Below are 15,310 nucleotides of genomic sequence, written 5' to 3' on the forward strand. Positions count from 1 at the left end.
TCACTGTAAAGTGAAAAGGAAAAAAAAATATTACTCAATATCAGAACATGTCAGTCAGTTTGAGTTGCCAGAGTACGGTTGAGAATCAGTGGCTAGAAGCAATCACTTGATGATTCATTCACTCAGCAAACATTGCCTAAGCATCCAACATGAAGCAGGTGCTGTGGACACAATGGTGGACATGACAGATAGGGTCCTTGATTTTGAGAAGATGTCTTTAAAAGAAGACAGCAGATACAAATAAACAGAAAAGCTAGTGTGTGTCTGAGACACCAGCCTTTACCCACCAACTTTCTCCTCCCTCCTTGTACTGCAGGAACAATAGAGAACAGTGGCCTTCTTGCTGTTCCCAGAATATGCCAAGTTCAATCCTGCCTCAGGGTCTTTACCTTGGCTCTTCCTTCTGCCTAGCAAGCCTTGCACCTAGAACCTCAGAGGGCCTCCTTCACCTCACTCAAGGTTCAGTTGAGATATCATCTCTCCAAGAGGCTTCCCTGGTCATTCCATGTGAAATAGACCTCCCTCCCTCTTTAACCTTTTCTATTTTCTTTATATCCTAGCATTAAAACTGCAATGCTCCCTCACTGTCCTCCAGGGACTGTTTCTAAGACCCTCCCCCACACCAAAATCTGAGGATGATCAAGTCCTTTATATTAAATCGTGTAATATTTGTATGTAACCTACACACATTCTCTTGTATACTTTAAATCATTCCTAGATTACTTATAATACCTAATGCTATGTAAATAGTTGTTATACTGTATTATTTAGGGAATAATGAAAAGAAAAAAAAGTCCATACATGTTCAATACAGACACAACCATTGGAGGCCTAACTACATATTTGATCTGTACTTACTTGGTAGAATCTAAGGATGCAGAACCTGCCAATAAGGGGACTGACTGTACTTTCCAAATTTTTGGTTTGTCCCACTAAGATGTAGAAACCCAACAACATGGATTTTGCTTTTTTTCGTTTGTTTGTTTGCCCCAATATCCCATGCATTTAGAACTGTGCTGTTAGAAATGTTCACTTACCCAAAGGCCCAATGACAAAGTCTATAGTCAGAAGCCTACTCTATTATAAACCAGTTATTATAAACCAGTTCCACTGCAGCAACTGGTTTCCAAAGATGGCTTCCAGTGATGTACTTCTCCTGGTATTCACATCCTATGCAGTTCTGGCACCTTGAATCTGGGCTGGCCCCGTGGCTCACCTTTGATCAATACAATGCAGCACAGGTGAAGCCGCATGACCACCAATGCTACCTCCCACAAGGCCTTGTAGATTCCACCTCCACACATGGTCTGGATGAAGCCTCCCACAAGTACAAATATCCAACCACCCAGAGGCCACCAAACAAAAGGAAGCCAGAGTCAGTCCTGTGGAATGCCCCATGGATAGACTGAAACGCTTGGCAATTCCAGCCATCCCACCTAAAGCACCATCTTGCACATAGCTCAGCTGTCTTCAGATGACTCCAACCCTGGGCTCTTTCTGACTGCACTGGCAGGAAAGACCACAGTGACAACCATCTGGCTGAGTTCAGTCAACTTGCAGAACAATGAGAAGTAATAAGAAGTTATTGTTGTAAGACACCGAATCTTCAGGTGTTTATTCAGTAACAGAAAACTGCAAAATACCACCACCAAAAATGGTCCTAGATCCAAACATTTCTTTTTCTGCAAACATTGTATTCATGCCTGAAGACCTGGATTGAGGTTTCACCCAACACACTCTCCCACAATGCATGTATTTCTGCCATTTAAAAAAAAAATGTGTCTTGTTCTTTTTAGTCTAATAAAACCTGTGAACCTCCACTGGAGGTCAGGAAAACTGGGTCTCCATACAGTTGGGACTACTGTAATTTTAGCAAATCCCTAGACTCCCTGAAGCTTAGGTTCTTCTCTGAAAATTGATGGGGATTTGATTTTTAAATTTTACTTAGTGTGTACTGGGCAACCTTTACTTCTTTCCCCAAGTAGAAATTAAGACACAAATATATGAAACAGATGGGAGCGAAAGAATTCTAACTGAAGTGGGAGAGACTATACTGGAGTGGTGGTGAGAAGAGGGCACCAGAACCAGAAGACCTAAGTTCAAGTGCCAGCTCCTCCCTACATTGGTCCTAAGAGCCTGGATTCCCTGGGAACCTGGTGTGAAAACTACTGAACTGGATGATGTCAGACACCTTCCTACTTCACGGGTTGTGATCTGTAGCATTTACTGCATAGAACATAGACATTCTAGGACTCTGAGGTAGATTTTAACATATATTTATTTAATTTATTTTAATTTATTTATTTTAATTTTTAGAGAGCATTGACCAGGAAGAGTCTTTGTATGGCTTTGTATGGCTTCTGCTCTCTCAATGAACCAGATTTATTCTAGTGTTTCCTAGAACACTGAACACTTCCCATCTGCCTGTTCCTCTCAACACAGGTGCTAAGCTTAGTTATTGCTTCATCTCTAGGGAGAGAAATAGTATTTCAAATTTCCCAATATATATAACTTGGCTTGGGAAGTAGTAGGCTAAAATCACTCTTTTGATTTATTTATTTTATTTTTTATTTTTTGTAATACTAGGGATTGAACCCAGCAGTGCTTAACCACAGAGTCACATTCTTAGCCTTTATTTATATTTTTATTTAGAGACAGGGTCTTTTTAAGTTACTCAGGGCCTCACTAAGTTGCTGAGGTTGACTTCAAACCCACAAATCTCCTGACTCAGCCTCCTGAGCTACTGGGATTATAGTTGTGGGCCACCATGTCTGGCACTCTTTCAATTTTTGAAAACTCTTATTGTCAAAGGCCTTCATTGTAGAAGATTCCACAGCCTGTTATACATTCCCATTCCAATGCCCAATGCTTGTATTCATTAGGAAGCTTTTCTTTGTATTTAATATAAAACATTCAATAATAGTATCCCTTCGGGTAATGCTTCTCAATTTTCATTCTTATAACTTTTTAAAAAAAGACTTAGAATTCAGTTCACCCATGTCACTGTATAGCTTTCTTCTTTATTCTCACTTTTTTCCCATTATCTCTTTTGGATAATTGACCTTAATTGAAAATAGGAATGGTCTGATAAATGTTTCTGAAGTTCTTTGATTATGAAATATTATGCATAGTTAAATTATTACAGAGCATCCAGGTTTCATCTTAATAAAGTTATCAACATCTTTCATCAATGGAAAATGCCATCAGACAATCTGCATAAAATTACAAGCATGTGAAGATAATTTACACATACTTATATTGGCTAATAAATATACATCTCTTCCATGTATTATAAATTGGGTAATTATTTGTCCATACATCACAACCAAATCTTCACTCAAATTTCCAAACTCATTATTTGAACTCTGACCCTGAGACTACAAATGAATGCACAACATCTAATCTGTTTTTTAAAAAGACCACTGTTTTCCAATATTATAAGCTGATTGAACAGAAGTTCCCATCTCCATAAAGGTGACAGGTTAGGTATCTTCTACCAAACCTGTTTCAACAACTGTGAAAAGGATCAGCTAGAACTTTTCTTCAATATTATAAACAAGAATTTAGATTCCCAGAGGCTTGTAGGAAGAAAAGTAAAAATAAAAGATCTTCCTAAAATTTATTTTAGGCATAATCTTCTGTCTCTATTTTGTTATACCACATTGAAATTTCCCCTATTATTTGATTGCTGCTGCCTTTTAAATACTGTATTTCATTTTATGTTTAATAGCTACAAGAATAAACAAAGGAGGCAGCTGTTTGGCAATGTCTTTTAAACGTCAGCAAATGTCACTGAGTAAAATAATGTAACTTATGTGCTTCAGACCCAACTTCCTTCCACTCCCATAACCTCTCCTGTTCTTTCTCACTTAAGACCACACCATTGGAAGTCCTCATCCCATACACTGAAGAATGAGTTTCAAAGTATCTGTGTACTTTTTAATTGAGCTGTAAGCCTGTGCTAGAGCCACTCTGAACACTTTCCTTTACCCATGCAACAAAAGAGGCCTGACTGCAATTTTCCAAAAGGTTAAGCATAGAATATCACATGTCCCAGGAAATCTACTTCTAGATATGTATCCAGAAGAACAGAAAGCAGGGACTTGGACAGATATTTGTACACCAGTGTTCATAGCAGCATTGTTCACAATAGGCAAAAGGTAAAAAATAACCCAAATGCCCATCAACAGATAAATGGATAAAGAAAATAAGATACATGGTATATGCATGTAATAATGAAATACCAATCAATAGAATGAAATTTTGACATATGCCACAACAAGGAGGGACACTGAAAATATGCTGAGTGAAATAAATCAGACACAGAAGGGAAATTATTATATGATTCCATTTAATACGAGGCACTTTCATAGAGACAGAAAGTAGAATAGAGATGACTAGGGAATGGGAGGAGGGAGCTGGAGAGAGATTTATTTCTTAATGAGTTTAATGGAAATTACCATTTAATGAGATTTTATGCTGGGAATGAATTTTTTTAATATAGGTAGTGGTGATGATTACACAACATTGCAAATGTATTTAATGTCACTGAATCATATACTTACCAATGATTAACATGATAAATATTATGTTAGGTATATTTTACCACAAATTTTTTAAATTACTTTGAGGGGAAAAGAGTCAGATCTGAGATCAGTAGTGCTTGGAAGGCACCTGAGATTTGAAGAGTCACTACCCAGAGGTGGGAGTTTGACAACCTCTTCTAAGTTCCCAGACCACTCCCACCCTGAATAGGGTGGGGAACTGGAGAAGGAGCACAAAGGCCTCAGGAAGACATAGCAATGCACACCAAAGAGACAGCCTCCAGCTTCCAGGTCACCCAGAGCATTCCCTACCCAGCATGGCTCCCCAGTGTGTGTGTGTGTGTGTGTGGGGGGGGGGTGTCCTTTTTAGAAAGAAGAGACCAGATAGGCCAACTCTAAAGGAATTTGTGCAAACTATTCGTTTGTTTTTCAAGTGTCACAAGAACCAATTTTGGAGCAAGCTGACTACAAAAAGATGCTTCTGTTCTCCCAGTCTAACAATGTAAGCTAGTTGATGGAAAGAATGTAACAAAACCTTGGAAGGGACTTGCATCTCGAAAATGTTTGAGATTATTTGGAAATGTGAGTGTCTTACACAGGCACACACACATCACATACATATGTGAATACTAAAATTCTTTGTAATATTCCTAAATCTAAAGTTAATTTTAAAAGAAAGATGAAGGACGTGCAACCTGAGAACATAGATTTCTTAATTTCTTCCCAGGTGATGTTTGCAACTATTTCCACTTTTTAATTGTTTTGAAGTTAGATTTCCAACAATAGGTTTTATATTAGTAATTCTTATTATCAACTACTCTCTAGCAAATTGGAAAACCACCAACAAAAATGTTACTGGTTATAATGTCAATGTTTAGAACTATGCTTGGAATACCAAGCCTCACGAATTTGTTGAGTGAAGGGTTGTTTCAAATGCAAAACCTCAGATAAGGACCAGCCTGTCAAAACCCCACCAAGGATAGGAAGAAGAGGCATTTTTTATATTGGCTGGGTGCATGATAAATAAGATGCTAATGAGATTTTTTTGATGATTGCTTCCCTCCTACCACAGAACTAGGGAAGGGTTAACCAGGCAACCACTAAAGACAAACTACTTCTTATCACCTTAGTTATTCCCACATAAAAAATTGAGAGGACCTATTGTTTAAGCACAAAGAGGCAGTCCTCAATGAGGCAACATCCTGTCTGAATAATTTAGGCCACGCATAGGCCAGCCCACACAGTGCATTGGTGTGCGAGAAAGTCCCATTCCGTCGCATCCATTTCCTGTATCTAGATCCCGCTGCTGTTCTTTAAAATTCCCCTGTTACGTAGAGGTAGGAAAAAAAAAAAGCCCAATTTATCAGGCGGCTAAATATATTGTGCCTTCTTAGGCAAATATATCACCTGCTTGGCCAATTAGCTTCGTCTCCCAGAAAGACTAGTTCAACAGGTTTCCTTTTTCTCCTCGGCGGCCTCCTGGGTTGGGGAAAGAGGCTGTCACTTGGCTTGGACCCTCCCCTTCCCTCCCTCCGGCTCTCCCACAGTGGGTGGGACCAATCGCTCCGGCTCGAACGTGGCCAGGTTGGCGGCCCCCGGAGCTCGGGGGCCTGGATGCGCTGCGCCGCGCGGCGGAGGGCGCGGGGAGGGCGCGGCACGGCTCGCTGGCCTGCGCCCCGGAGCCTGCGGGAAGGAACCGAGCCGACACGCCGCGCCGAGTCTGAAGGTGCCCTGTGGACCCGGCCCTGATGACTGAACTACAGCAAGATGTGGAAGACACAAAGCCTGCGAAAGTGCTCGCCAAGAGAGAGGGCAAAGTTGGTTCAGCCCAGTAAGTAGTAGTCTCCGGTGGGACACATCCGAGGCGGTAGACCGCGCGCTGTTGCCCCAACCCCAGACCTCTCTGCCCGGGGACGAGTGCGAATGGGAAAGATTTTCTGGAATTTTTATATGGACAGTCTTGTGTCCTGAACTCTTTCGGAGGCGCCCGATCTCTCCGTCTCCTCCCCGCCCCCTGTCTTTTACATATGCGATGGAGCTCTGAGTCGGTGGGGATGTGAAATATTTGATCCGAAAGCATAATTGGTGTTTTTTACTTCTCAAGGGGTGTCTGAGAAAACTTTGAAATCCTCAAGACATGTCAGGAAACTGCACCAACATTCATTTCAGTTGTCCTACTTCTTAGTGACATCTGGGGAGATCCAGTTGTCTCTAGTTATTGGATGTCATATGACTACTACCTTCACAATGATGTGTGGTTTATGTGATTCAGAGCTTGTGGGTGTCTTTGCCCCATCTCCTTCGCTGTTTCCCCTCGAGAAGGGAAACGTGAGATAGGTCTTATCTTTCCCCTCAGACACTACCTGTCTTTGATTGAGTACTTAATCCAAACTTTTTTGTACAGAGAGTGTAAGGGTGAGGTGGGGAAGCACAATGAATATGCAATAAAAACACTTAGATTTTGACTCTCTTCTTAAAATATGTATGTGCACAATAGCACGATTTGCACATTATTTGACCTATAAACTCTGACTTAAGAAACTAAAAGTTCAAATATTTTGATCACAGGATTAATTTCCTGTAACGAAACTAATTTTTCTTCCCTGTATTCCTTTGAATAGCTTTTTAAATGAAAAAGTGCGGTTTTTAAATGATCATTTTTCCCATTCTTATTTTTAAAAGGAAAATGATATTTCAGCATTTGCTTATTTATTATATCACCATAACTTTAAGTGAGAGTAAAATCAGTATCTAAATCAATATCACCCAATTTTATTTTATGATGTCAAGTTGTTGGGGTACTAAAATGTTTTATTGATGCTAGAATGAAAAGATGATAACTTTTTATTAATAATGAAGACTCAATCCCCATCATTTTATCATTGAGTCTTTTTTCTTTTTTTCAAAAAATCACAGCCTTATTCCACATAAGGACTTGTGCCGGTAAGTGCAGATTCTAAATGTGTACCAGCTGAAGTTTAAGCCTAAGTTTCAGAAGAAGAGCATCATTGACAGCTTTGATGTGTCATTTCAAGGCTTTGGTCATATTGTGTCCAGGATTTCTGCCTCCTTTGGCTGCCCTATCCTTTGTCTTCCCAGGATTGTCAATGTAATCTGACATTCCTATTCTGCATGATAAAGAGAAAATTGCTACAAGTGAAACCCCCTGAAATTTTGTTTACTCACTCAATATAAAATTCTAACTTTATAATATTTCCTATACAAGGGAAAATACGAACTGTCAAGTTACATCTATTTACTTTGCATTCCATCATTCTTGTGTTTATTTTATTTATCTGAAGAAGAGGCAAAGTCCTTTCACCATGGTATAGATGTTAGAGGTGACGAGCATTTTATTGATGCTAGAATGAAAAAATGTAGCTGGAAAAAATTTTCTGGAACTTTTATATGGACAGTGTTGTGTCATGAACTCTTTTTGTGGTGTCTCTCTCTCTCTCTCTGTGTGTGTCTCTATCTCTATCTTTATCTCTATCATTATCCCTCCAACCCCCTTTTAGATCCAGAAGAAAGGCTGGAATCCAGGCCTTGAAACTCCTAGCCCAGGACTTGTCCAAGGCAGCCTTTAACTCCAGTTACACAAAGCAGGACGATTTAAATGTACCCAAGGGTTCCCAAGTATTGAAATCTTCATATTCCCAGGTGTCAGATACTCAGTGAAGAGATGATTTTGATTGATTAAAAAGTCCACCATAGACTATAGAAAGTTTTTCTTATTTTGAAACTCAGATGGTGGGAAAATAATTTTGTAGAAAATAAGCCTAAACCACATTGAAGCTTAAGATCCCCACACAGCCCTTCATTTAGAACTGAATTTCACAAATTCATCTCAGCTTAATAAATACCACAGAACCTGCTTGTTGAACAGTAGTGGACAATACAAAGATAACTGTGATTTGGGATCTTCCCTTCTGGAACTCCAAGAGCAGGGAGGCACAGATATATGGTACTGTACTTCAAGGGACATACATCGGTGGCCATTGCCACATTAAACACAGACAAGGCTTATAATTGAATCTTCTCTATTGTAAAGATTTTTACCTATTTGTCAGTCTTTGGCAAACTCTATTGCTTTTGAAAGTTTGTTTTTCCCTACAAAATGGTATCTGTGTTTACTAAAGTCATCTCTGATTTGATCTAAGATTTTAGATACTATTATCTTCTGAGTTCTTAAACTCTTGTTCTGGTGTCAGAATAAGAGTAATTTTAAGAAAGAATATCATTATCACAATTATGCATTAGTGTGGTGATTCTGTATTGAAATCATTCTAGGCTGCCAAAAAAAATATTTATGCTTAGAAATCCTGTCTAGCTTTTCTGTTTTAGCCTTTATATTTAGATTAATTATTTCTGAGCTCAAAGTCTTATTGAAGTCCAGGGGTCCTCATGGACATTCTTCTAGGAGAATTTGAGTGGCTCACTCTTCCCTATTTCCCTGTGTCTGTCACTGTACCCACCTAGGCTTGTGACCTAGAACCAAGTCTCGTAGGTAGGTAATGATCACCACCATTTATTGAGAATGCTTGCTATGTGCAGGGAGTATGCTCAACACTTTACATGCATTTGCACATGGAATGAGATAGGCACTATTTTTATCTCTATTTTGCAGATAAGAACACTGAAACTCATTCAAGAGCCAACTTGTAACCACTGCACAGTAACTTATTCCCATTCCTTAGCTCCAGAATCTAGAATCTAGAGTCACTTTCCATGGCCTACTCTGAAACACAGCCTCCTCTGCTAAGATTTTAAGATCTTTAATGATTTGGGCACTCATAAGACTCTTTTTTAACTCATTGCCTAATACTGGTCAGCATGTACATCTTTTATAGACAACCATATAAGCAGTCCTCTACTTAAAGAGGTATTATACAGTACTCCCATATTCTCTGTAGCATTATTCATAGTAGTCAATGTGTGGAATCAGCCTTCACATATCAATGGATGAATGAATAAAGAAAAAGCAGCATATAAATAGTGTATCCTTTAAAAAGAAAGAAATCTGTCATTTGCCACACAGATATATCTGCAGGACATTATGTTAAGTGGAACAAGCCAGGCACAGATTGACAAACAGAATGTGATCTCATTTATGTGTGAAATGTAGAAATGTTGATTTCCTTGAAGTTGAGTGGAATGGTGTTTGCCACAGGCTAGGGATGATGTGGAGTTGTTCATCAAAGGATACAAAGGGTTCAATGTTTTGAGGTCTGTTGCACAGCAGGGTGACTGTATCTAGTCAGTAACTATGTATATTTTTAAATAACTTAAGAGTAAATTTTAAATGTCTTATAAAAATCATAGGTAAGTGAGGTGCCAGATATTAGCTTGACTTAATCCTTTCATATTTTATACATATATAAAACATTGCACTGTTTCCCATAAATGTACACAATTGTGACCAATCAATTAAACATATAAATTAAAAATAATTAAATAAAGTATATATTTCTTATAAAACAAAAAAGAGACACCATGCAAATTGAACAAAATATATGCCTACTGTAGGACTGAATGAATCCCCATCTGCCTTTCTTCTCCCCACCTCTATTCCTTCTCTCAAGCAGTTCCCTCTCTGTCTCTTACAATTCTAGAAATCAGTTCCTCTTCACTTAAAGCCTTCTCTTATCACTGGCCACAAACATCTCTTCCTTATCAGTGCTCATGTTATACCTACAGGGTCAGTCCTATGGAATTTCGCTACTGCTATTTAACAATTAATGCTTATTGAAGGGTTAGCTTATACAAATACTGTTTAAGTTGTTAACATATATTAACTCACATGTTAACCACCACATTGAGTGTCTTTCCCTAAATAGATCACAAACTCTGATTGCATTTTCTCCTTACTGAATTTCTCAGAAGGCACACAAGTAGTCACTTTCATAAACCATCTGTTAGTGAACTAAGGCGGTTGAGACCCCTGATCCAGTAATTAAAATATATAATATAATTAAATTAAAATATATAGTATAGCTGCCATTCATCTGGACTATGTCAGGGCAAATTCTACATTTTACCATTTCCTTAAAGTTTCTATCAGTTATTTTTAGATACATTTACTTTCCAGAGAGCTGTAGCTAGGTGAAGCTGTTGATTCACTCATCACCGAACTTCGTATTTGCTTTGAAAATAACACTGTACTCCTTTTCTGACAAAGAATAGGTGATTTAGCTGTATATCTCCTTTTGAGATCCAGTTTCGCCCACTTTTATTGCCTTTCTTATTCTGAATTGTATGTACCATTACATAGACAGTTCTAGCGTGGACTAACTTTTTTTAACATACATTTTATAAAACATAGTTTTATTTCTTAGTTTCTTAGGGGCCAGATTTTGTAATGACTAAGTTGCTTTTAGTGAATTTCAACAAAGAGCTAAACCTAATGCTGATGTATTTCTCAGAAAAACTTACCTTGATTCATATTCCAGATAATAAATTATATCACATATAATATACACTTTAAATGCAATTTGAATTTAACAGTTTTTTTTATAGTTGTAGGTGGACAACATGCTTTAATTTTGTTTTTATTTTTATGTGATACTAAGGGTCAAACCCAGTGCCTCACATGTGCTAGGCAAGCACTCTGCCACTGAGCTATAGCCCCAGCCCACAATTTGAATTTTTCATATTTAAATTTTAATAATTTAGTACATAAGAGTTCTAGAAATTTTTTCATTTCCATATATAAGAAAAGGACAGATGTATGCAACATAAATATTTACCTTAAAAGGAAGCTCTCAGTTAGGTGTGGTATTACTGCACACCTGTAATCCTAGCTACTAAGGAGGCTGAGGCAGGAAGCTGGGAATGTAGCAGAGTGGTAAAGCACTTAACTAGCATTGGAGGCCATGGGTTTCATCTGCCAATACAGAGGTGGGGGCGGGGGTTATCAATAAATGACAGCTCTCTAGCATGAATTATTTTAGATATATATTTTTGCTTTAAATATTGAATTCAAGTAAAAATAAACAGCCTACCATGAAAGGAAGTATTATGTAACCCATACTGTCTTTATGCATGGCATATTAGGGGTACTTGACAATCACATGAAGGGTTAGGTATTGATCTTCTGTTGCAAGCAAGAGAAGCAAAGGCAAATACTAATTGAGTATAATTTGATTTCTCTAGTGCTTGTTCAACTCTGAACGTTGAGAGTTCCTATTTAGCAAAAGAATCTCATTATATTTTTATCTTTCTATGCATGTGTGTGTATGTGTGTGTGTATATATATATATATTTATTTATTTATTTATTTATTTCCAAGTCATCAAATCAAACAGAGCCAGTTCAATTTCTAATATAAATTTTGAGGTAGGAAGAAAAATTTACATATATCATATTAGAAAATATAAAAATTATATTAAAGTACAACAATTAATGGAAGTGTTTGAAGAATAGAGAACAATAGCATATGTTCTGGTTTGAAAGTTTTTGAAAAGAAATATGAACTATGTCCAGATTAATGTCACAGAAAATTGCTGATTTATCAAGGCTGCTCATAAAGTGGCAAGAAAGTAGGCTTTAGGAAACAAAAGTTTGAATCTGGCTTTTTTTATCTGCTAGAGATGTGACCACAGCAAATGACTGAGCACCTCGAGTCTCAGTTTCATCTTCTGTTTCATATAGGCTCAATTTCAAGTTTATTTATTTATTTATTTAGGTGCTGGGGATTTAACACAGGGGCACTTTATCACCAAGCTACATCACCAGCCCATTTATTTATTTATTTATTTATTTATTTGAATTTTGAGGCAGAGTCTTAAAATAAGTTGTCAAGAAGCTGACTTCCAGTCTGTGATTCTCCTGTCTCAGCCTCCCATATTGCTAGGAGTGTACCACCATGCCCAGTTCAATTTGAAGTTTGAATGGGAAATGTAAGAAATGCTTTTTGCCCGACTGAAGCTATGTTAGTCCTTAATTGTTCAAAGTCTGGGTCATGCTATGGGATGGGGGTAGAAGGATGATATAAAATGTAATTGTGTTAAATTGTTAAAATTCAGGAGACTCAAACTCTTACAGTAGCCTGCAACAGCACCTACTGTGTAGTTTTGAGGAGTCTTACAATAGCACTCAAATTTTTCCAAAAGTCTGATGTGGCATTCTGTTTTCTACTCTATGCAAAAAAGTTCTAATATCATAACTGTTTTGTGGCCTCTTGGCTTATTTAGATATTATTCACTTATTTGGGATTATCACATCTGTTGTCTAAATCTTTTATCCATGATCCATTAATTTTTCACATCCTACTTTCTGGCCCTGAGCTTTGTTCTCTAGATTCTCAGCTTTAAACTACTGAGTTTTGGGGGCTGGGGATGTGGCTCAAGCGGTAGCGCGCTCACCTGGCATATGTGCGGCCTGGGTTCAATCCTCAGCACCACATACAAACAAAGATGTTGTGTCCGCTGAAAAGACTAAAAAATAAATATTAAAATTCTCTCTCTCTCTCTCTCTCTCTCTCTCTCTTTAAAAGAAAAAAACAACTACTGAGTTTTTTCTATTTGCTAAATTCCAACAGAACTGTCTTCAATACCTTCCTCTTTCTTTAAATTCTCAGCTTTAGGCACTTCACATATTTTCAAATATAAGGAGACAAAGGTTCTGGGGAAAGACACCTCCTCAGCCACATGAATGAGTTCTTTTTTTGTCCTCTAGGAACATAGGTTTGATTATTTGCCCTTGGAAGAGAAGCCGGACCAACTTTAACTGCACTCCCCAAGGTAGATTGCTTTCTATGCTGCCACTGACACATCACTCCACATATCTCAGAGGTCTCTGTATGTGTTATGGTACGTGATGTCCCAAGATGCATGTTATTTTTAATAGGTTAATTGAGTATGTTTTATATATCATAAAACTTACCCATGTGTTAAGTCAGCTTTGTATTGCTGTAACAAAATACATGAGAAAAACAATGTAAAGGAGGAAAGAATTATTTTGGCTCACAATTTTATAAGTTTCAATCAATGGTCACTTGGCTGCATCATTATGGTGAGGTAGTCAGGAAGCAGAAAAGAAGGTTTAACGGATGAATAAACTCTTTAAAGGTGCACTGCTGTCTTACTTCCTTCAACTGGGTCCCACATCTTAAAGTCTCCACAATCTCCCAGTAGTATCAGCAGCTGGGCACCAAGCCTTCGACATGTGGCCACTGGGAGATGTCTCAGATCCAAACCATAACAACCCATTCCTAGTATACAATTCAATGACATTTACTAATGGTGCACTAATGGTGCACCAACACCATCACCTTATTTAGAGCATTTTCATCCTTCCACTGAATTCCTCAGACACATTCAACTTAATCGCTATTCCCAGCCCCATCCTCAGCGTTGGGGCACTTTTCTTTCTATCCCTTAAACCTACCTTTCTCAACATTTTATGTACAGATTCCCATCGGGTTCTGTCCCAATAAACTCAACGTAAGTTGAAAATACAGTAAGTTGAAAATGCATTTAATATATCTAAACTATAATGCATCACAGCTTAGCAACATGGTATGCAGTAGAGGTCCTACTCACATGGCTGACTGAGAGCTGTGGCTCACTGCTGCTGTCCAGCCTCAGGAGAGGACATTATACCATAGATCACTAACCTGGGAAAAGATCAAAATTCAAGAAGTAAAGTATGATTTCTGTTGAACCTGTATTGCTTTTTCATCTTCATAAGGTGGAAAGATCATAAGTGGATCACAAGTTGACGACCACCTGTAAATGGAATCACACAATACGTGGTCTCTTGTGTCTGCTTTCTTGCACTTCCTATCATAGGTTGAGGTTCCTCCATGAACTACATGTCCCAGTAGTTCATGAATAGGATTCAATCGTATGGATATATCAAGTCTTATATGTTTACCTATGGAGCATTTAGGTTGTTTTCACTTTTTAGCTATTAGGAATAATGCTGCTGTGAACCCATGCATGCAAATTTTGGTGCACACATACACTGTCATTTCTCTTGAAGATGTGCCTATAAGTGGAATTTCTATGTCACATGGTATTCTGTATTGAACTTTTTGAGGAGCTGGTTTTCTCAAGTAATTGCAGCATTTTATATTTCCATTGGCAATGCATGTATATATGTTGTAGGTTTAAGAGAAAGGACATTCACATTAGCAGAAAAACAAGATTATAAGCAGCTGAAAGGCAGGCCATATTATTATATAATGAATATCTGTTAATGTTGGCCAAATGATATTTACACTTAAGATTTTAAAAACTTGCCAGGTGAGGTGGCACATGCCCGTAATCCTAGTGACTCAGGAGGCTAAGGCAGGAGATCACAAGTTCAAGCCCAGTCTGGTTAACTTAGCAAGATCCTGTCTCAAAATAAATTAAAAAAAAAAAGGCTGGGATATTGCTCAGTGATAGAGGGCCCCTGGGACCAATCCCTAGTAACACACACACACACACACACACACACACAAAAGATTTAAAACACTCTCCAAATCACAATGTCAAGGGTAACTCAGGCCATGATATTTGGGTGCTTTTCTTTTTTTTAACAACCTTTTAATATTTTGCATATAAATTTATTACTTTTTTAATGACAGACTTGGATTATAACCTTCATGTTGGTGTTGACATTTTTAAAGTCATATGTATATTATAAGTTCTGAAATCTAAATAATATAGATACATACAAAATGAAAAATAAAGGCCTTTCTCCTGCCTCCCATCTTGTAGCTTCTCATGTCAAAGATAGCTAACTATCTCCCAAGGTTCTGTTTTTCTTCTTAATGCTAT

At 37.8% G+C, this 15,310-nt stretch overlaps 1 protein-coding gene across 4 annotated transcripts in view; it reads left to right on the forward strand.

Annotated features, from left to right (window-relative positions):
* Nucleotides 1-15,310, forward strand: part of Gramd2b (GRAM domain containing 2B) — a 125,159-nt gene that overhangs the window by 50,109 nt on the left and 59,740 nt on the right. The window contains exon 1 of one of the 4 annotated variants that reach the window (XM_046460245.2): nt 6,132-6,375. The exons of the other annotated variants lie outside the window; for them this stretch is intronic. Within the exon in view, the coding sequence (XP_046316201.1) occupies nt 6,293-6,375 (83 nt within the window). The 5' untranslated portion in view covers nt 6,132-6,292. Of the gene's footprint in view, nt 1-6,131; nt 6,376-15,310 lie in introns of those variants that run through there. 4 annotated transcript variants of the gene reach the window in all.

The sequence above is a fragment of the Marmota monax genome, unplaced genomic scaffold (assembly GCF_021218885.2).
Source record: "Marmota monax isolate L192 unplaced genomic scaffold, Marmota_monax_Labrador192_F-V1.1 WCK01_AAM20220418_F8-fsc00006, whole genome shotgun sequence".
NCBI lineage: Eukaryota > Metazoa > Chordata > Mammalia > Rodentia > Sciuridae > Marmota > Marmota monax.